We start from the raw sequence: 23,520 nt of genomic DNA, 5'->3' as shown, positions 1-23,520 counted from the left end.
CTGCAAATGTTTGAATGACAATTTTAATCTCGTTTAACACTAAACATGTATATGCTTTCAGCCAAACTTGTCATGTAAACATTTTAATCCATGCTTTAAGGTACCAAAAGGATATGAAATTTGGGGAAATCCACTTGAAGGAAATGGAAGTCAAGAAATTAAGAGGGAAAAACAACATTAAACCTAATACGCTTGTAAATATCCTTTAATTATGCTTTACATTAGAACAAGGTAATATACTCTTTGATGAATCAACAACTCCATGTATGATTGGATTAAATAATAAAGTAATATATATTGATAATTGTGACAGGTTATAATTAAATACATGATATGATTTAATACATCGATCACATTTCATTTTCAATACAACAAATCCATTGACCCATGGCAAATTTTAACAGGCAACTCATCACTGAGTGACTGCTACGGATTACAATTCGAAAGTGATTCTCATGAACAGAGGAAAAACCAGATGTACCAAAATGTAAACACTTATATCTGTCATGTTTTTACTTCAGAAATCCTTGGTGTTGATAAAAAATGTTTACACAATGTTCCTGAAAAAATCTGTCCACAGCTCCCTGTTATCAATATGGCTGTGAAATCTAGATTCAAAACATGTATTGCTAACATGAGTGAAATGTTATGGTCACAGGCTGCAAGCAAAGGCACATAATCTGAAACATTGTAATAAGAAAAAACAAGAGATCCCAGAGGGATCTTGGCGCCCACCATTGAATGATCTTCATAGGTTCCATGTCAGATTGATCTTTTCTCTACTTTTCCCTTCATTTTACTAATCTGTGCAAATTGAGACATCCCTCCAGTACTTTTCAAACAAGGGAATCCTAGCTATATAAGAAATTTGAGATTTAACGATGGCTGTCTGTTTGCCAGGTTGTTTTCAGGACAGACTGGTCCAAAAATGCAACACAAGGGACCAAGGGGAACCTACATATGAAATTTGAGAAAGATCCCTTCAGTACTTTCTCAGAAATAGTGATAACAAACTTCAATTGTCAAAATCCAAGATGGCTGCCTGTCGGCCATGTTGTTTTCAGATTGGTCTCAAAACGCAATAAGCATAACTAGGCACCAAGGGAAACATACATATGAAATTTCAGAAAGATCCATTCAGAACTTCCTCAGAAATAGCGATAACAAACTTCAATTGTCAAAATCCAAGATGGCTGCCTGTCGGCCATGTTGTTATCCGATTGGTCTCAAAACGCAATATGCATAACTAGGCACCAAGGGGAACCTTCATATGAAATTTGAGAAAGATCCCTTCAGTACTTTCTCAGAAATAGCGATAACAAACTTCAATTGTCAAAATCCAAGATGGCTGCCTGTCAGCCATGTTGTTATCTGATTGGTCTCAAAACGCAATATGCATAACTATGCACCAAGGGAAACCTACATATGAAATTTCAGAAAGATCCCTTATATACTTTCTCAGAAATAGTGATAATAAACTTCAATTGTCAAAATCCAAGATGGCTGCCTGTCGGCCATGTTGTTTTCTGATTGGTCTCAAAACGCAATATGCATAACTAGGCACCAAGGGAAACTTACATATGAAATTTCAGAAAGATCCATTCAGTACATTCTCAGAAATAGCGATAACAATCTTCAATTGTCAAAATCCAAGATGGCTGCCTGTCGGCCATGTTGTTTTCGGAATGGTCTCAAATCGCAATATGCATAACAAGGCACCAAGGGGAACCTACATATGAAATTTGAGAAAGATCCCTTCAGTACATTCTCAGAAATAGCGATAACAAACTTCAATTGTCAAAATCCAAGATGGCTGCCTGTCGGCCATGTTGTTTTCTGATTGGTCTCAAAACGCAATATGCATAACTAGGCACCAAGGGGAACCTACATATGAAATTTGAGAAAGATCCCTTCAGCACTTTCTGAGAAATAGCGATAACAAGAATTGTTTACGGACGGAGGGACGGAGGGACGGACGGACGGACGGAGGGACGGACGGACGGACGGACGACGGACCACGGACGCAGGGCGATTTGAATAGCCCACCATCTGATGATGGTGGGCTAAAAAGATTACCCAGGAAGATGGATCACTCTAGCAGGTTACCAAGCATGGCAAAACATTCTGCTAGGTTATCAAGGAAGGTGGAACATTCTACCAGGTTACCAAGGAAGGTGGAACATTCTGCCAGGTTACCAAGGAAGGTGGAACATTCTACCAGGTTACCAAGGAAGGTGGAACATTCTGCCAGGTTACTAAGGAGAGTTGAAAATTCTGTCAGATTACCAAGGAAGGTAGAACACTCTACCAGGATAGCAATGAAGATTGAACATTCCATAAATGATACCAAAGAAGGTGGAAAATACTATCAGGTTACCAAGGAAGGTGGAACATTCTACCTAGAAGCCATAGAAGGTATAACTGAATACCAGATAGCCTTAAAAGTCACCTTTATTAATAAATCACTACATAGTATAGCTTTATTGACGGTCACAACGGCATTTAAAGTTCTTACTGTGTTTGTCATTTATGTGTTCAGTACGCTTGAGGAAAGCAATAATTACATATTCTTACAAAGATGTGAAAATATATTCAAAGCATGAATCACAACATTTCAACATTGGGTCTTGCTGCAGTGAAACAGCTAGGATAATTGTATAACTGATAATCAGTTCTTATAATCAAGATGTTCTAAATATTTTCTTCAATTCAATCATTGCATCTTAATATTGCACAAGAACTTCATCACAAAATCACAGAGGATAAGATTGCTTGGCCATTATACATGGAAACGTTTACACCTTGGCCACAAAATACCTACATATGTTTATACAAACAAAATATAATCTAACAGATAGCAGCTTCTATAGAAGTGACCATGCACATACCCGGGTATTTAATCATTCAGAACCAATACATTTACTTAACAATTAACATTTCAATTGCTTCTTCTGCTGACAAACCTTTTATTATTACTTTAACAGTATCATGTTTTTACAAACTAGTGTCAAAGAGTGCTCTATCAATACACTGTTTGGATATATTCACTGCAATATCCCTTCCCTTCTATACCATAGCCACTTAAGACAATTTCTTAAAGCATAAGCCTCATCTTCCAAGTACCAAATAAATAGTGTAAAGAGATATCATTACATGTATATACAAAATTAAGCCCTTGTCAAAATAAACTGGCATATCAATAAGGCTTCTGATGCTGGTGGACTAAAACTGTAGTATCAAATTTAAAAGTATTGTCATGAAATTTACTGATGATGTATGAATTACTATTAGTTCAAACAACCTTTATAGCCGACTACTGTTTTAGTTTCTTGTGCAGTAGTCAAGTATTATTTACCAATGACATACCTGGTGTGGCAGGTTTTAATTGTACATAGTGATACAGGTCCCATTCCAGCTTCACACTTGGGGAATTTCCCCTTAGTTCAGTCTGTAGAGCGGCAGACCAGTAAGCTGAGGGTGTCGATCCCTGGTGGAGGCACAATACTAATTTTTCCTGGTACACCTGGTAAGTTATTCTAACAAATGATCATACATACTCTACGAATAAGGAAGTTGGTATCAAAATCAAGGGTTCATTAAAACAAACTATGACCTTTGAATATCAACTTGAAAAATTTCAGTTTTACTTAAAACACTACTATGCATAAAAAATCTTCTTTTAACTAACATTTTATTATACAACAATAAAACCAAAAGGCAATATACTGGTACATACAGGTTAAAAATACAAATAAAAACAAACTTTGTCAAAAATAATAATAACTGACCTTAACTTTGAAACTATTATGGCTTCATTATGCTCAACATTTACTGCACCAGTTTGTACATTGCATACATGTATTTTACATGTACACAAAGATTATTATAATGCCACACCTATCTACTTCTATGACACAACTTCTATCTGGGGTACTGGTAGTGATGTTGCCAGAGAGCTTTTATGACAATCTTTAATCCTTTTTGTTGATAGTGTACTTATTATCTACCCTATCTATTATTTACTAGTTTTGTCATTATCTCCTCAGACTTAATACGATTTTAGTTGTTGTAAGACCATTAACCCTACTAAACAAAATCTATTTATAGTCCACTCATGATTTAGGACTATGACAGGGTTATATTATCTAAGTTCTTCTTCAAGGGGCTTCTACAAACCCAGTGATCTAACCTATACAGGCTATTTAACTATTAATACTAAACTTGGTTCCCAACACTGTTATGGAAGGAACTGGAATTTCAACAAGATTTGATTGTGAATATAAATACTTGTGATCAACATGTTATAAATTCAGATAGAGTATTCCCACTTAATTTGTTTATATCTTAACTGTAAATATATAATTCTATAGCTATATATATCTATCAATTAGAACCTTGACCTGAGCCTGAATACAGGTTGCGTGCAATATGCAAGTTACAAAATTCTCAATGTCATTAAAAAAAATATTCAATGCTATAATCGTGTGGAATGCAGAAAAAAAATATATCCATACTTAAATTTTTCCCCTATCCTAATGTGTATAATAATAAACTTTCAAATTCTATAATTATATTATGATATGAATATGTGAATTACAACCGTACAAACCTTTTGGTGGTACGAAGTATAACAAGCTTGTGTACACACCTGGTAGTGACTTGGAAAATGTTACAACCTATCTACATCAACAAAAATTCAAAATACATATACAGTGCATCACTTTGGCATTAAAATGTGTTGTGTGTACAATACAGTAGGCTGTCCAGGTCTAACACATAACAAAACCATGATTTAAGTTTGTACATAAACACTGCTGTAGCACCTTACACAACGTACATTCCAAACTGAACAAAACTTCACACTCACGTTTACATGCAGTTAATGTAAAACTGTAGGTTTATAAACGGAAACTAGCAAATAAACGTTCCACAAGGAATGACTGCTTATCAAGTTTAACTATATTTATCGTTAGATTTTAAAAAACGAACTGCTCATTTATTGTTGTAAAAATTACAGATACAGAGAGATATACACAAGATAAACTATGGCCACCAACTGTGGAACATTTTTCAAATCATTCACCGTGTTATTTTACAATCATGCCAGAAAGAAATTATCTAAGATGATGATTTGAATATGTATATCAAAATATCCTACACCCATCTTTATTATTTTGGTACACATACTACAATGGCAATTGTTTTTTTAACAAAAAATGTTTAAGCAATTCATATGTCAACTTACAATCACTGTTACATTAAATCAGTGGCAGATGTTTCTATCGATTACAGCAATCTCCTAACAGGCTCCTTCCGTATCTATGGGTTTTAACCAATCAAAGTGATGGAAGGTGTTAATACAAAAGGTAGAATTTAGGATCTCATGTCTGCCACATCATGGTGTGTAATGGTATATTTTCTAGAGGAATGCAAGGTACCATGAAAGGAAGCTATAGATCTTAATGAAACAATCCAATTTACCCAAACAAACTATTCAAAATCTGTTTACTATACATATCTCCTTATCTCACTACTGGTCAGCAGTGTCACCTCCTGCCACCGTGTCTCCCTCCGCCTTCACGGTCACCTTCACGGTCACCTCCAATTCCTTCTCTACCTTAGATTTGTCCCCACTATCAGAATCCTGAAAAACAATCATTGGAAATGCTTCCATATTTATATTGCTGCATGCCATATCAAACATACTGTATCTCGACTATCAATTAGTACACACTGACAAGAATAGCACTTTTGTATTTTCTAAGTTCATGCAAATCTTTAAAAAGAAAAAAAAAGAAAAACATCATTCTGAACCTTCAAAAATAATTGTAAGTTCCCGACAACCTACATGTACTACATGAAATAGTGGGCATGCTGCAGACTTATATCACTATGTTTATATCATCAGCGGTTATACTGGAAATGAAATATGAAATTCAACTATCAGATAAATGAATATTTATTGTTGACCTGATTAATTATTAACTGTCGGAATATATATAAAGTGAGTTGATTATGAATAATTGATTAATTAAATTATGTGTGGATTAGACAAATGATATTTATATCACAAAGTTATTCACAGTTCATCAACACTCTGTACATGGAAAAATGTATACCTGTATCACTAATGAGTTAAAAATTACCTGGAATAACTGTGAATTTTCTGTTATTATATATATATATGTACCATCACACCAGAAATATGGTATTAGTTCTGATCACCAGAATACACAAATTACTCAAAAATTTAAAGAAAAAGTAGAAATAAAAATGTAAAATAAATTGAAAGAAACTACTTGACATATTACATATTTTTAGAGATATAGATATCTGGTAAATCAAATTATAAATTAGGTGTTGTTTAGATTAATAAAGTGGTAAAATTATTAAAATTCTTCAGACTGTCAATTGCTTTATTTACCATTGATACAAAATAAAACGATACCTGCTAAATAAGCTGATAAGCATTTTCTCTAGTCCAACTACTGTGTAAAAGCATGAAATGTCACCAGGACAAATGAAGTTAAGGGGGAAAGTAGTAATATTGAGCCAACATCTCTTCCAATTTCAATAACAGAAAAAATAACACCACCAAAAGCGAATCAGAAACCATCCAATATAATGAAAAACAAAAAGTTCTGATATGTGGTCGTCAAGAGTCATGCATTTGCTTTGATGGAAGTTTATATATATATGTACATATATGTTATTTTCTGAATAAAATTATTTATATGGTATACTATAGGTCTAAAATATGTTTCCATGGTTACACATAATTGTAATAAAATTTGACATCAGTCCACTGATTTGTATAAAATGAAATATATAGTTTGCATGGTCCTGTTTACCCATATCAGATACAGAGTCAGTACTGGTACGGTCAGGTCAGATACAGAGTCGGTACTGGTACGGTCAGATCAGATACAGAGTCAGTACTGGTACGGTCAGGTCAGATACAGAGTCGGTACTGGTACGGTCAGATCAGATACAGAGTCGGTACTGGTACGGTCAGGTCAGATACAGAGTCGGTACTGGTACGGTCAGGTCAGATACAGAGTCGGTACTGGTACGGTCCTGTTTACCCATATCAGATACAGAGTCGGTACTGGTACGATCAGGTCAGACACACAGAGTCGGTACTGGTACGGTCAGGTCAGATACAGAGTGGGTACTGGTACGGTCAGGTCAGATACAGACTCAGTACTGGTACGGTCAGGTCAGATACAGAGTCGGTACTGGTACGATCAGGTCAGATACAGAGTCGGTACTGGTACGGTCAGGTTAGATACAGAGTCGGTACTGGTACGGTCAGGTCAAATACAGAGTCGGTACTGGTACGGTCAGATCAGATACAGTCGGTACTGGTACGGTCAGGTCAGATACAGAGTCGGTACTGGTACGGTCAGGTCAGATACAGAGTCGGTACTGGTACGGTCAGGTCAGATACAGAGTCGGTACTGGTACGGTCAGGTCAGATACAGAGTCGGTACTGGTACGGTCAGGTCAGATACAGAGTCGGTACTGGTACGGTCAGGTCAGATACAGAGTCGGTACTGGTACGGTCAGGTCAGATACAGAGTCGGTACTGGTACGGTCAGGTCAGATACAGAGTCGGTACTGGTACGGTCAGGTCAGATACAGAGACGGTACTGGTACGGTCAGGTCAGATACAGAGACGGTACTGGTACGGTCAGGTCAGATACAGAGTCAGTACTGGTACGGTCACAGGTCAGATACAGAGTTGGTACTGGTACGGTCAGGTCAGATACAGAGTCGGTACTGGTACGGTCAGATCAGATACAGAGTCGGTACTGGTACGGTCAGGTCAGATACAGAGTCAGTACTGGTACGGTCAGGTCAGATACAGAGTCGGTACTGGTACGGTCAGGTCAGATACAGAGTCAGTACTGGTACGGTCAGGTCAGATACAGAGTCAGTACTGGTACGGTCAGGTCAGGTCAGATACAGAGTCGGTACTGGTACGGTCAGGTCAGATACAGAGTCAGTACTGGTACGGTCAGGTCAGATACAGAGTCGGTACTGGTACGGTCAGATCAGATACAGAGTCGGTACTGGTACGGTCAGATCAGATACAGAGTCGGTACTGGTACGGTCCTGTTTACCCAGATCAGATACAGAGTCGGTACTGGTACGGTCAGGTCAGATACAGAGTCGGTACTGGTACGGTCAGGTCAGATACAGAGTCGGTACTGGTACGGTCAGGTCAGATACAGAGTCAGTACTGGTACGGTCAGGTCAGATACAGAGTCGGTACTGGTACGGTCAGATCAGATACAGAGTCGGTACTGGTACGGTCAGGTCAGATACAGAGTCGGTACTGGTACGGTCCTGTTTACCCAGATCAGATACAGAGTCGGTACTGGTACGGTCAGATCAGATACAGTCGGTACTGGTACGGTCAGGTCAGATACAGAGTCGGTACTGGTACGGTCAGGTCAGATACAGAGTCGGTACTGGTACGGTCCTGTTTACCCATATCAGATACAGAGTCGGTACTGGTACGGTCAGGTCAGATACAGAGTCGGTACTGGTACGGTCAGGTCAGATACAGAGTCGGTACTGGTACGGTCAGGTTAGATACAGAGTCAGTACTGGTACGGTCAGGTCAGATACAGAGTCGGTACTGGTACGGTCCTGTTTACCCAGATCAGATACAGAGTCGGTACTGGTACGGTCAGGTCAGATACAGAGTCAGTACTGGTACGGTCAGGTCAGATACAGAGTCGGTACTGGTACGGTCCTGTTTACCCAGATCAGATACAGAGTCGGTACTGGTACGGTCAGATCAGATACAGTCGGTACTGGTACGGTCAGGTTAGATACAGAGTCAGTACTGGTACGGTCAGGTCAGATACAGAGTCGGTACTGGTACGGTCAGGTCAGATACAGAGTCGGTACTGGTACGGTCAGGTCAGATACAGAGTCGGTACAGGTACGGTCAGATCAGATACAGAGTCGGTACTGGTACGGTCAGATCAGATACAGAGTCGGTACTGGTACGGTCAGGTCAGATACAGAGTCGGTACTGGTACGGTCAGGTCAGATACAGAGTCGGTACTGGTACGGTCCTGTTTACCCTGTTTACTCAATCCGACCAAAATAATCTGTATCAATTTATATGGAGAACACATTACTCCAGGACAAGATATTGATATCTAAATAGAATAAATTTCAACTATGGAGGACTGATATCAATTTTACCACAAGATGATCTAACAGGAGATAGAAGGAGCCGAGCATACCTGGCAGAAGGTAAGTAAGATATATGATTTGGAGCCTTAATCCATTTCCCACTCCTCATTAAAGTAGCTGGCTGGGGCTTCCGAGGGCATGCCGGAGGTTGAGGACTCAGAGTCAGAGGAGGCATGCTCAGAGGAGTCTATGTCTATGGTATGAGATAGAGCATAGAATGATGAGTTTTTGGTGGATACACTCCTACTATTAGTAATATTACGAGTAGCAGATACCCTGTTAGTCAGTATATCATTTATATATTTGGAGCTTGATGATACACCACCAAATTTGCCTCGTTTTACCTCCGAGTCTGACGAGGAGTAAGGCGTGCTCACACTGCTGCTGGACGAGGAGGAATTTCCCGTCTTTTTATCACCACCTTCAGCTTTGGAATGCTGTGAATCCTGGCTGGAGTCCTGTTCTAGTGTCCAATCTGTAAACTCCATTGTCTGTCGAGGTGAATCTGCAGCATCCTTTACCTTACCAACTAACTGCAATTCATCCCCAATGTAATCGTCCCATTCAAAAGTGTCTTGCACTCCATTGGAGAAAAAAGAATCATCACCAGGGTCAACAAACTTCAGGCCACTGTTCGAGGGTGAATCCATGGGAACAGCATCCTCAGGAATGGTTGTCAGATTTCTGGATGAAGTGTGTTCTGTGGGCGGTATCGTGGTGCCCTTAGAAATGTAAATCTCTCTTGCAATATCATACTCATCTCGCGGCGATCCATCTCCACCATCCTTAGCACTTTCACTATGCTCAGATGTAATACTAGATTTCATGCTAAATGCATCCTCAATGCTTTCTTTCAGCATCCGTAACTTATCAGCCTCACTTCCATTAACCGCTGTTGCTTCATCCTGTTTTTCATCATCAGATCTGTTCAGTTCAACAAACTCTACACTGTTAGCACTTGTACAACTAGTAGTATCTTCCTCATCATCACTCATCTCTGCATTCATAACTGTATCCCGCTGACTCAACATGTCCCCTTCACTCTTGGTGGGAGTGACAAGTCCAGGCAAGTCCCCACGTCCTCTGCTATCAAGAGACATGTCTACAGAGAAGAATTCACTTCCCTGATTGGTACTCACTGCTGTGACATACTCTGATGACACGTTTCTGGAAACAGGGGTACTTGTCAACTGGAATGAAGGACCACTGAAAGATGATTCTTTCTCATTCATTGTCACGATCACTTTGTCTGCATATTCTTCAGTTTGAAAAGACGGTGAATCAGAAGTGGCCCCTTTCACTACCATATCACTGTTGATATTATCTTCATCCGCAATGATGATAGATGGTTCATTTTCTGTAAAGTTCAAATCAGTTCCTGGAGTCTTTTGCATTCTAAAACTGTCACTATCAGCAGTTTCAATATTCACCACACTGTTATCAGTATTATTGTCCTTTGTAGATAATACATTTTTTTCAACAGGTTCTTTTGAAGCAGCTGTACCAGCATCATTTGGTGAGGCACTTTCCCATTTTGACTCAAAATCTGTATGTAGTTCTTTTTCACGGTCAAGCATTATCTGGGACATCAAGGCACTAATTTCTTCCATAGTAGGTCTTTCTTCCAGAACTATCCAGCAAAACTGCATCACCTCATTTCTATACAAATATTAAGAAAAAAGAGTATCAGTGGAACTGATGAATGTTCCCGGAAAACAGTTTTATTGGAGGCTTTTCCTGTCTGTAAACATAAATGACACATATCTGTATGAAAATGTTAGAATTGTAGAGTTTGGATGAGTAAAGAAAAATGTTTTGATAGGATACAAACCTGTATTTGTGTCCAACACATGAAAGTAAGGGCATATTTCATTAAGTCTGATGTTTAATGTACATATCAGCTGTAAGTTTCATCCACATCAATCACGATACAGTTATAATATATTATATGAAATATTTTCACAAAGAACAATAACTCTGTAATTAAGGGGTTGCTGGCCCTGAATTTAGAATACAGCACATCGCCTAAGTATAACTAATGTATTCTCCAAGCTCAATATCCTAGTGTTTATCTCAATGTGGTTATCTCAATAAAGAATAAGAGTTCAAACAATACAATTTACCAATACATGTACCAGGGTATATATGATTAGAATTTGAAACCTTTAAGAAAATATATTGATGACCCAAATAGAACCATATTCAATGGAGTTGAATGTTATGTGAACTGAATCACTCTTCACACAAAATCTAATAAATATTCTGTTAGGTTGTATGGTAAACAGTATATTTTTAGCGTTTAGACTTTATTTTTACATGAATAAACCGAACAGAATAGACTGTTTGTAAGCCTTAGGGTTGCTGCCTACGGATATGATCACCCCTGCATGTGTTTTCTGTACATCTGACTTACAATCTCTGCTTTATCTGTCCTTGTGAAGAAGTTGTTGGAAGTTTGAGAATACGGTCGATGACCACTTTTTGGAGAACCTCCTCATCCTTCAGAGAGTTGTATGGGAGTTTAGCCATCTGTATTACCTCCCAAATGGCTACCCCATACGACCAGACATTAGCAGCCTTCGTGAACTCAGTGACTTGCCATATATGTTGATTGAGAGTGAGAGTTTCGGGGGCCATCCATCGTACAGGCAGGAGATCTCGCCCAGTGTCATAATAATCTTCCTGTAAAAAGAAATAAAGTCTATAATGAAGGTAAAAGTCCTTTTGAATAGCCATCAAGTTTGAAATTCATAAACAGAATAATAATTCCAGACACTGTGAAAAGAAATTGTGTTGCTATCAAAATTTCAGAAGTCAATTTAGTATTAGCAGACTCCATGTTCTTTAAAACATTTCTAACTGATATCAATGTTTCTACAGGTTTATCATATGTTTTTGTAAGAGATCCCAGAGTCTAAAGTCTGGATGGACGGTCAGACTGACAGATTACTGGCAAACCTTAAGTACACTCTGCCAAAAAAGCAAATAAAACACATAATAACAACATTTTTGAAAGCAATTGCATGCAAGCACTTTTAGAAATAAAGCATTGCATGACGCATCAGTTTGATTGGTAAAAGCAAACTCCAGTTATTGCTTGGAAAGTGATTTTCTATATTCAGCAACAGTGACCTAGACCTTTGACCTTTGACACAGAAAAGCAATCCAAAGCAAGCTCTTTAAATAAGCACTGTATGAAGTTTGAGTTCAATCAGCCCGAAGGAAACTCATGAATGCTATTATAAGGAAACTGATTTCTATTTATACTAACACTGACCTTGACCTTTGACCTTCAAAACTGTAAAAATCAATTCTAAGCAAAGTTTTAGTTAGATTGGCCATAACAAACTCTAGATTTGCTTGAAGGTGATTTGTTTATCTATTTTGTAACAATGACCTTGACCTTCAAATTTTGATGCTGAAAAACAATTCTAAGCAAGCCCTTTAAATAAGGAAGCACTGTGAGAAGTTCGAGCTACATCAGCCCAAGGAAACTCAAGATATTGCTTTGAAACTGATTTTCTATTATAGTAACAGTGACCTTGACCTGTGACAAATAAAAAGGAATCACAAGCAGGAACTTTCAATAAGAAGGCACTCTATGATTTTTTAGTTTCACCAGCCTATGGATACTCAAGTTATTGTACAGAAGTAAAAGTGCTGAAAGACAGACTGACGGACAGATGGACGGACGGACATATTTCTATGTCATGTTTTCTATCTTCAATGAGATTCTACCGACTCTGTGTTGTTTTCTATCTCCAATGAGATTCTACCGACTTTGTGATGTTTTCTATCTCCAATGAGATTCTCCCCACTCTGTGATGTTTTCTTTCTCCAATGAGATTCTACCAACCAACCCTGTGATGTTTTCTATCTCCAATGAGATTCTACCCACCCAGTGTTGTTTTCTATCTCCAATGAGATTCTACCGACTCTGTGATGTTTTCTATCTCCAATGAGATTCTACCGACTCTGTGATGTTTTCTATCTCCAATGAGATTCTACCGACTCTGTGATGTTTCTACTTTCAAATTAGATCCTACCTACCCTGTGTTGGTCTTCAGAAATTCCATAGTCTCCAACTTTTACTTTGAAGTTTGCCATCACCAAGCAGTTACGACACGAGAAATCACTGAAAAAAAAATTAAAATGTTCTTATAACAAGAGAACTGATAAAGTGACGTAATGGCGTTAAATTAATATACATGTATTTGGAAATGGTTATAATAGAATCTTCCCCCACTTTGAGGATGTGACCGAGAAATCTCCAACCAGAGGACTAATTTTCTTGGTTTTCTCACCCAAGGCTCTGCTAAGGATTACACAATCAAGAATACCATCCGAGGAAAGGAATGGTTATATTTCTCACATTATACTATTCTATTTATGGAGGACCTATTTGTTCAAACATATATTTAAGAATAATTAATTCAACACAATGTTGACCATGTGCTATTGTATTGCTGCCTTGAGATCCTTATATCATTGTTGTGACGTCATTGTATTGCTGCATGCTATCTGTCATACCCTAAGAGTTGACAGAGAAATCACTCCCTTGGGGGTGACAGAGAAATCACTCCCTTGTGAGTGACAGATCAAGCCCGTCATTTGTACAATTTTGAATCCTTAACCAAAGGGAATGCTACCAGTCAAATATGAGAGATATCCATTGCTTAGTTTCAGAGGAGAAGTTGTTCATATCAATTAAGCCAAATTGACCCCTCTTGGCACCGCCCCTCAGGCCCTTGAGGGGTCAGCCTCATGATCACCATTTGTACAATTTTGAATCCCCACCCCATAGTGATGCAACCAGGCAAATATGAGCAATATCCATTGCTGGTTTCAGAGAAGAAGTCCTTTATATCAATATAGCCCAATTGACCACATTTGGCCCCGCCCCTCAGGCCCTTGGGGGTCAGTCCCATCATTTGCACAATTTTGAATCCCCACCCAATAGTGATGCTACCAGACAAATATGAGTGATATCCATTGCTAGGTTTCACAGAAGTCGCTTATATCAATATAGCCAAACTGACCACATTTGGCCCCGCCCCTCAGGCCCCTGGGAGGTCAGCCCTATAATTTGTACAATTTTGAATCCCCACCCCATAGTGATGCTACCAGGCAAATATGAGCAATATCCATTGCTCGGTTTCTGAGAAGAAGTCGTTTATATCAATACAGCTATATTGACCCCTTTTGGCCCGCCCCTCAGGCCCCCAGGGGGTCAGCCCCACCATTTGTACAATTTTGAATCCCCACCCCATAGTGATGCTACCAGGCAAATAGGAGCAATATCCTTTGCTTGGTTTCAGAGAAGAAGTCGTTTATATTAATAGAGCCAAATTGACCCTTTTTGGCCCACCCCTCAAACCCCTGGGGGGTCAGCCCCACCATTTGTACAATTTTGAGTCCCCACCCCATAGTGGTTTTGAAGAAGAAGTCAATTGTTGACGGATGACGGACGGACGCTACGGTATGGCATAAGCTCACCTTGGTCCTTTGGACCAGGTGAGCTAATAAACCACAGGATTTCAGCAATGTCACATTCAAATGGAAATGTAAATCAAAGTATGCAGTAAGATTCCTTTTCTTGCAATGGCAAGCAAGAACCAATGTTTCACTATCTGTTTACTTTAGCTTACAAGGACAAACCTGTAGTGGACTTGACATGTTTTTCCATAACCGAGTATTTTGTGCGATACCTAAGTAAAGTGTAGCTTACTGGTGGATATATCCATACTGGTGTAGACAGGATAGACCAGCTGCCATGTCTAACATAAACTGTAGTAACACGCCTCTCTTCACCAAATCATCCTCCTCATGACGATGACGCTTCAGATAACTCTTTAAGTCACCCTAGGAGTAACAGCATATATAAGATAAGGATTTACACAAGATACACACAAGAAGCATAACATGTAAGCTTTTCAGAATACTTATATACTTTTCAAGAATGACATGAAGTTGATGTGTCCTCATTTCTTTCTTTTAATTCTATGTTCCGTGACTGACTTTGTTGTATTTAATCAAACAAATGTGGAGCTGTTAAAAAATATTTTTAAATTATACGATATGATCTAAAGGTTGTTGTGATAACTGGGAAATGAGACTTACATGAGGAGCATGCTCCAGAATGACGATAAAAGGATATGTCTCTGTACACTGACCCAGGAGACTGACTACATTATCGTGCTCTAGTTCTCTGTTAGAAAAAATAATCATCTTAAAATGTCTGAGTGGAGGTCTTCAAATTAATCTGTTATCACCAGAAAGTCATCAAATTAACCTGTAATCACCAGAAAGTCATCAAATTAATCTGTTATCATCAGAACGTCATCAAATTAACCTGTTATCACCAGAAAGTCATCAAATTAACCTGTTATCATCAGAAAGTCATCAAATTAATCTGTAATCACCAGAAAGTCATCAAATTAACCTGTAATCACCAGAAAGTCTTCAAATTAACCTGTTATCATCAGAAAGTCATCAAATTAATCTGTTATCAACAGAAAGTCAAATGGACTACTGTTTTGAAAGAAAAATATTTGATAAATCAGTTATTTTCAGTTGACCATTGCATATGGACAATGTATGTTCCAAAAGGATTATAACATGTGATAATTCATAAAGACAGACTTTGGTATATCACAACCAGTATTGGATATTATGTATCGGTGACTACTCTCTGTCACCTTCATCAGACAAATCACCAGGCAAGCATATGTAAATTGAGGTGTGAAGTGTACAGACATACAGACTTTTTTGCTTACTTTTTAATGTATTTTCCATCTCAATGTTAATCAGATTTTAGTGTAGCCAAAAAGAATATCCTTCATTTGTTAAGTATGAAAAAAAAAAGCTTTGACATATGTAAATAGACAGTTTTACTGAATGTTCTCAGCCTTATCATGCGTGAAATATTTATTGAAATCAGAAATATCTTAATACATGTACGGATATTCGAAGGTGGTTAAGATAGAAAATTCTACAGTATGTTTCATAGGAACGACTTATACCTAAATGGTACCATCTCCTCAAGGAAAAGTTGTCTATCTGATAGAACTGCATCATCTTTTAATAGTTTGACTATCACTCGACTCCGTTTGGATCCAGTTAAAATTCTTTCTGCATCACCAACTAAAACCTGCAATAGAAAATCATCTTGCAAAAGTATAGACATTACAAAAGTATAGACATTACAAAAGTATAGAGATTACAAAAGTATAGACATAACAAAAGTATAGAGATTACAAAAGTATAGAGATTACAAAAGTATAGAGATTACAAAAGTATAGAGATTACAAAAGTATAGACATTACAAAAGTATAGACATAACAAAAGTATAGAGATTACAAAAGTATAGACATTACAAAAGTATAGACATAACAAAAGTATAGAGATTACAAAAGTATAGAGATTACAAAAGTATAGACATAACAAAAGTATAGAGATTACAAAAGAATAGACATTACAAAAGTATAGAGATTACAAAAGTATAGACATTACAAAAGTATAGAGATTACAAAAGTATAGACATAACAAAAGTATTGAGATTACAAAAGTATAGAGATTACAAAAGTATAGACATAACAAAAGTATAGAGATTACAAAAGTATAGAGATTACAAAAGTATAGAGATTACAAAAGTTTGGAGATTACAAAAGTATAGAGATTACAAAAGTATAGACATAACAAAAGTATAGAGATTACAAAAGTATAGAGATTACAAAAGTATAGACATAACAAAAGTATAGAGATTACAAAAGTATAGAGATTACAAAAGTATAGAGATTACAACAGTATAGATATTACAAAAGTATAGACATAACAAAAGTATAGAGATTACAAAAGTATAGAGATTACAAAAGTATAGACATTACAAAACTATAGAGATTACAAAAGTATAGAGATTACAAAAGTATAGACATTACAAAAGTATAGACATTACAAAAGCTGCAAGATTAAACTGGAATTGTGGGAAATTAAACAATATATTTTGGGTGTTACATCATGGTTTGACAATTATTGAAAATTATTAATTGGTATGACCACCGAATGTTAGTTTTCAGTCACATTACCATTACAGTACTCAAACTTACCTGTCCAAACCACCCAAGTCCAAGCTCTTTAATAAATGTCAGCTGAATTCTCTGGAATGGTTTATATGTAGCTGGAAAAAAAATAATAACAATTTACACCACGTTATTTTTTACTCATTATGTGTTAATACTTTTTTTGCATACAAAGTCTAGTACAAAAAATTAAACACATCACCCTATACAATTAAAAGTGATAATGACAATGTAATCATGTTATATATATATAATTATATATATAAGTCCTTAAATATGATAACGACAATGTAAACATGCTATTTAAGTCCTTAAACATGATAACAACAATGTAAACATGTTATATTAGTTCTTAAACATGATAACGACAATGTAAACATGTTATATAAGTCCTTAAACATGATAACAACAATGTAAACATGTTATTTAAGTCCTTAAACATGACAATGACAATGCAAACATGCTATTTAAGTCCTTAAACATGATAACGACAATGAAAACATGTTATATTAGTCCTTAAACATGACAATGACAATGTAAACATGCTATTTAAGTCCTTAAACATGATAACGACAATGAAAACATGTTATATTAGTCCTTAAACATGACAATGACAATGTAAAATGCTATTTAAGTCCTTAAACATGATAACAACAATGCAAACATGTTATATTAGTCCTTAAACATGACAATGACAATGTAAATATGTTTTATTAGTCTTTAAACATGATAACGACAATGTAAACAACAGTTATATAATTAAATGATAATATGACTGACTGAGGATGCAACAATTACCCTTGGACATGTCTCCCTAGTGGTGTCATGGTAAAGAGTTGGTGTAACTAGTAGGATACAACAATTACCCTTGGACATTACTCCATAGTGATGTCATGGTAAAGAGTTGGTGTATCTAGTAGGATACAACAATTACCCTTGGACATGTCTTCCTAGTGGTGTCATGGTAAAGAGTTGGTGTATCTAGTAGGATACAACAATTACCCTTGGACATTACTCCCTAGTGGTGTCATGGTAAAGAGTTGGTGTATCTAGTAGGATACAACAATTACCCTTGGACATTACTCCATAGTGATGTCATGGTAAAGAGTTGGTGTATCTAGTAGGATACAACAATTACCCTTGGACATGTCTCCCTAGTGGTGTCATGGTAAAGAGTTGGTGTATCTAGTAGGATACAACAATTACCCTTGGACATTACTCCATAGTGATGTCATGGTAAAGAGTTGGTGTATCTAGTAGGATACAACAATTACCCTTGGACATGTCTCCCTAGTGGTGTCATGGTAAAGAGTTGGTGTAACTAGTAGGATACAACAATTACCCTTGGACATGTCTCCCTAGTGGTGTCATGGTAAAGAGTTGGTGTATCTAGTAGTATTCCAATCATTTCCAGTTTGAAATGTGATTGGAAATTGAAATTGAGTGTTACTGGGCTGTCTCTGTGTGGTCTAGTTGGTGTGGATGTACAGATTTATAAAAGTATTTGCTGATTGAGCATTTACAATGTCTATCATGACAATATGCCAACAGCTGTATAGTGATCATGCTTAATAAGCAGGGTCAGGCTTCTTCTTAGAGTGCCATAGCTTAATGAAAAGCTGATCCGTTTTGGTGTTGAATTAGGAGGGCACTGGTGGTCGCTAATTTTCCACTTAAAAGACACCAGTAGGGACGTGGGTGTTAGAGACAGATGATTGGTTCCTGTGAGGCAGGAGTACTGCCAGTGTGTGAGGCGGACTGCATGAGAGTGCCTGAGGAAACATAAGTTTTCCCAGTCAGTTGTTATAAGTTATAATTAAGATAAACATGGTAATGATGAAAGTATGTACTTATTTGACGTGCTGCCTCCTTCTGCCACTCCTTGTCCACTGAAGTTATTCGTGGCCTCAGTGCTGTCGCAGCTACAGTTTTGGCAAGGATGTCAGGCAATGGTTCAAAGGTCACATTGGAAACAATGGATGAGTCACCTGACTCGTTGGTCGGTGACATAGAATAGTCATGACCAGCCTCTTCATCATTCTCAAAGGACTAGAAAACAAAGAAACAACTGTTTTTAACATTTCAGATCACACTACACTGATAACAATGTTCACATCTGGAAATGCAGATATTTACAACAGAGGTGATTTTTTAAATTAAACACACCATTCTATCAAATTTTGTCACTTTTAGGCTGTTTGATTGTTTATATAAATATCACCTGTACCATTTATAAAGCAGATAGTATTTTACTGTAAACAGCAGTCAAGGGACTTGATGACAAAATTGCGTTCTCTCACCATTGTATTTTTGTATTTGTACATGTAAACAGTACTAAGAAGGTTTATCATTGGTAAAATCGATTAGCCTCAACCTATAATCATCAATATGTAAATCTATTTCATTTTTACTCAATGGTCATCATGCATGAATCAGAGTTTGCGTTTCCTGGGGCCTTGGCACCCAGAAATTCAAACTCCTTCTAAGTATTCTCATCACTGACCACTACAGGAAGTTTGATTGAAATCTGTTTAACAAGATATAAAAGACAGATCTTGGCGCCCACCATAGAATGATCTTTATTGTTCTATGCCAGACTGATCTTCTCTTTACTTTTCCCATCTTTCTTCTTTTCCTCTTAATGATCTGATGAGCAGGCTAAGTGAACTTCATTTGAAGTTTGAGAAATATCCCTCCAGTTATTTTCAAGAGAAAGCAATAACAAACTTCAATTCTCAAAATCCAGAAAGGCCGACTGTTGGTCATTTTCTTTTCCAGATGAAAAATCTAACTTGAAATGGCACAACTAGGTACCAAGGGCAAATTAACCAACACAGGAAGTTTGAGGAATATTCCTGCAGTACTTTTCAAGAAATAGCGATAACAAACTTCAATTCTCAAAATCTAAGATGCTGTCTGGCAACCATTATCTTTATACGGTCCATTTGATAAATCAAAATTAAATTGGCACAACTTGGGACCAAGGGGAACCTACATAGGAAATTTGAAGAATATCCTTGAGGTTAAAGTTCTCAAGAAATAGCGATAACAAGGGTTGTTTAAAGAAGAACGGATGGCAGACAGATGACGGACAGTGTGATTTGAATAGTCCATCGTCTGATTATGATAGGCTAAAGATGAAGTCAATAGCAACAGTGGCCTTGTCCCTGATCTTGGCACTCTAAAGCACAAATTTGTTCAAGGTATTTTCATACATGAATTGACCATTATATGAAGTTTTATCAAAATCTTGTTTCGAAATGGAGTCACTAGAGCGCTGACAAAAGGTGAATAAACATTTGTATGAACAGAACACTACATATATCCCCTTCCTGACTTCATCACAAGGGGATGATTTCTTGTGATGGGATAATCATATAGGTATACAATACTGTATATAACGTACTTACTGAGAATGGGGCTGAGCGCTTGAACAGATGGCACAAGCATCCAAACAGAAGAGTGACCGAGCACAGGGCAAAGCCTACCCCGAGGATCAGAGCAATTTCCAACATTTCATTGCTGTTTTGTTCCCATGATGCCTGAAATAGAAGTTAGCAGTCAATATAAGTATTCTCATATACTACACAGGATGATCCCGTAGTTACTAGGGAGGGGATAGACTAATCTCACATACTACACAGGATGATCCCGTAGTTACTAGGGAGGGGGTAGACTAATCTCACATACTACACAGGATGATCCCGTAGTTACTAGGGACACATACTACACAGGATGATCCCGTCGTTACTAGGGAGGGAATAGACTAATCTCACATACTACACAGGATGATCCCGTAGTTACTAGGGAGGGGATAGACTAATCTCACATACTACACAGGATGATCCCGTAGTTACTAGGGAGGGGATAGACTAATCTCACATACTACACAGGATGATCCCGTAGTTACTAGGGAGGGGATAGACTAATTTCACATACTTCACAGGATGATCCCGTAGTTACTAGGGAGGGGATAGACTAATCTTACATGGGGAAGGGAAATACAGCTGGCATATGCCAAGAGGCCACTCACAATAGGATTACGTCATCATTTTATGCAGCGTAACTATGTCAAAAATTGGTAATGCCATCAATTTCAATGTACATTTCATATGCATACCCAATATGATGGTGCGATGAACAGGTTTCACAACACCTCACAATTTGTTACTTTTTCTAAGTTTTCTAAGTGTGTGAGAAAAATAATCAAACATGGGCCTGTACTGTGGACAGGGATATATCAACCCTCATGTAAAATTTGGCTGACCAGCACCCTGCAAGCTTCATGCTGACCAGCCAAATTCTTACACTTGGGTTGAGATATCCTGTCCACAGAACAGGTCCATGTGGTAGGTTCTATCACCAGAGTATCAGCTGTCATTAACAAATGATGTAGAATGTCACTGTTAATACATGTACACTCTCCACATTAAAGAATCCATATTGGGCTTTTCAAGCATATATGCACAACAGGATGGCTCTTATAAATTATATTGTGATGAAATAAATCTTATGTAAAATGGTAAACTGCTACTTCATTGATGTCATAAAAAAAATTTGGAACTCCCTTGAAACAGACTTAACTAGTGCTCCTTCACTGAACATTTTTAAATCAAAATTGAATAGAAATAGACCTTTAAACACTGATACTACTCATTTATTTAAACTATGCTCACCTGGAAAATTAAATATCACTCTTTGCCAATTAAGAAACTCTGCTAGCAACTTAAATTATCACAGATTAATAGATCATCTAATTCCAAATTCAGCCTGTTCCTGTGGTTATTATTCTGAGGATCTAGAGCATTACTTCTTCTACTGTCCAAATTACAACCATATAAGGCACTTTATACATGACATATTTATACAAGTTGGTTTTATAAATATTAACTTATTAACATGTGGTAACTATGAACTTTCACTTGATCTTAATAAATTTGTATTAAGTAATGTAGAAAGATTTATAACTAATTCGAGAAGGTTTTAATTCTCTTTTATTTCTCTTTGGATCAATTAATTATATAATATTTCATTGATATGTATGTATATCATTATAATTGTTCAATAAAATACTCTTCTTTCTCACCGTCAGGTAGGTGAAGCGCTTTTGCTTTACAAAGTCTTCTATAATTATCTTACAAAGTCTTCTATAATTATCTATTTTCTATATATAATTTATATAAATAAAAATATTTCCTGAACTTTTGATACTTTTCAACTATAAATTATTCCATTAAACTATGAATGACTACTTAAATTATTACAATGATGTGTATATGAGCAAGTGTTACAAATAACCCTAATTATATAGTTCTATTGTTCAATTACTTTATCAAAATGTCATTTATGTGGGAGAAGACTGATATAGGCAAAGCCTGTTGTCAAATCCCTTTGTACTATAACATCTTGTATAATAAAATTTGTTGAAATGTGAAATGGTATGTGAGAATTTCAAATTGTTTTTTTTTCTAGCAAAGATAGGCTTGCAGCACCGGCTGTTGTTTATCTGATTTTGCCACAATATTGTTTGCTTGATTGTCCTCTTGTTGCATAATTTTGTTTTAAGATCCATTTACAATCAAACTAAAAAGTTATTAATAGGGCAAACTTTGTCATTTAATTTGTTATTTAAAGCATTACAATATCAGGACATGTTTCAGCTTAGCTGAGATTTTTACCTGGGTCATCCATATTCGGATATCCACGGTATTAAGCTACACTAGCCTATATAGTAAATACTTATTTACAATCAACAGTGGGTTCGTATACGATTGGAGTCATCAAGAAGGAAAACAATATAGTGTCTTCGCGGGTAAACAAGGACATTTCACGGTGCAATCAAACTATCAGAAACTTTACAGAATGAGGGATCGATTCAACCACACGATATCTGTGTTGGATTACGGAGGTAACACCTGTGCAGCTTTCCGTACTGTATCCTCTGATTGTCAATGAACCAAATCACAGCAATGACGTTTCTTTGCTGAGACTTTGGTTTCAGTTGGATTAGAAAACTATTTAAAACTAAGCTTGATATTCGTGAAGAGTTTTGGTCGTTGAATTACAAAAATACGCATTACGAATAGGCTTACTCTACTTTGTGATTAACAAGGAGGCGTGTCATCACATTCCAGTCTTCATTCTCTCTCGTTCATTTCGTCTGCCATTTTTTTTCTGTTCGGAGCCTATCGGCGTGTTCTCGAGTCTATAACGAAAGTTTCCAGTG

General features: G+C 37.0%; 1 protein-coding gene and 1 long non-coding RNA gene across 4 annotated transcripts; one reads left to right on the top strand and one right to left on the bottom strand.

The window, feature by feature from the left end:
* The first annotated feature begins 2,065 nt into the window (after positions 1-2,065).
* LOC117323729 lies at positions 2,066-5,856 on the top strand. Its single transcript, XR_004531815.1, has 2 exons — positions 2,066-2,251; positions 2,373-5,856. It is a non-coding gene; the product is annotated as an uncharacterized LOC117323729 (long non-coding RNA).
* Positions 3,039-23,520, bottom strand: LOC117323703 (serine/threonine-protein kinase LMTK2-like). Of its 3 annotated transcripts, none has more exons than XM_033879120.1 (11): positions 23,392-23,463; positions 20,705-20,836; positions 19,145-19,343; positions 17,322-17,392; positions 16,239-16,366; positions 15,337-15,424; positions 14,945-15,078; positions 13,267-13,351; positions 11,630-11,898; positions 9,561-10,875; positions 3,039-5,644 (listed from the first exon to the last, which is right to left on the bottom strand). In XM_033879120.1, exons 1-11 carry the CDS (start codon positions 23,416-23,418, stop codon positions 5,531-5,533), a joined length of 2,562 nt encoding a protein of 853 aa, XP_033735011.1. In that variant the 5' UTR covers positions 23,419-23,463; the 3' UTR covers positions 3,039-5,530. The 3 variants fall into 3 exon arrangements, with proteins under 3 accessions (XP_033735011.1, XP_033735002.1, XP_033734991.1); XM_033879111.1 differs by having other exon boundaries at positions 5,533-5,644; positions 9,267-10,875; positions 23,387-23,520; XM_033879100.1 differs by having other exon boundaries at positions 5,533-5,644; positions 9,267-10,875.

Source organism: Pecten maximus, chromosome 1 (assembly GCF_902652985.1).
Source record: "Pecten maximus chromosome 1, xPecMax1.1, whole genome shotgun sequence".
Lineage (NCBI taxonomy): Eukaryota > Metazoa > Mollusca > Bivalvia > Pectinida > Pectinidae > Pecten > Pecten maximus.
The sequence above is the reverse complement of the archived record's forward strand: the minus strand, read 5'-3'. Positions and strand labels throughout refer to the sequence as shown.

What these genes read in the sequence shown, in the direction of transcription:
- LOC117323703 (XM_033879100.1), bottom strand. Translation starts at nt 23,418, where the DNA reads ATGACACGCCTCCTTGTTAATCACAAA. An exon ending in CAGTATGGATATATCCACCA is followed by an intron (nt 13,352 to 14,944) that starts GTAAGCTACACT and finishes TTTTTTTTTCAG; the next exon opens with TGATTTCTCGTGTCGTAACT. An exon ending in TTTCTGAAGACCAACACAGG is followed by an intron (nt 11,899 to 13,266) that starts GTAGGTAGGATC and finishes TTCTTTTTACAG; the next exon opens with GAAGATTATTATGACACTGG.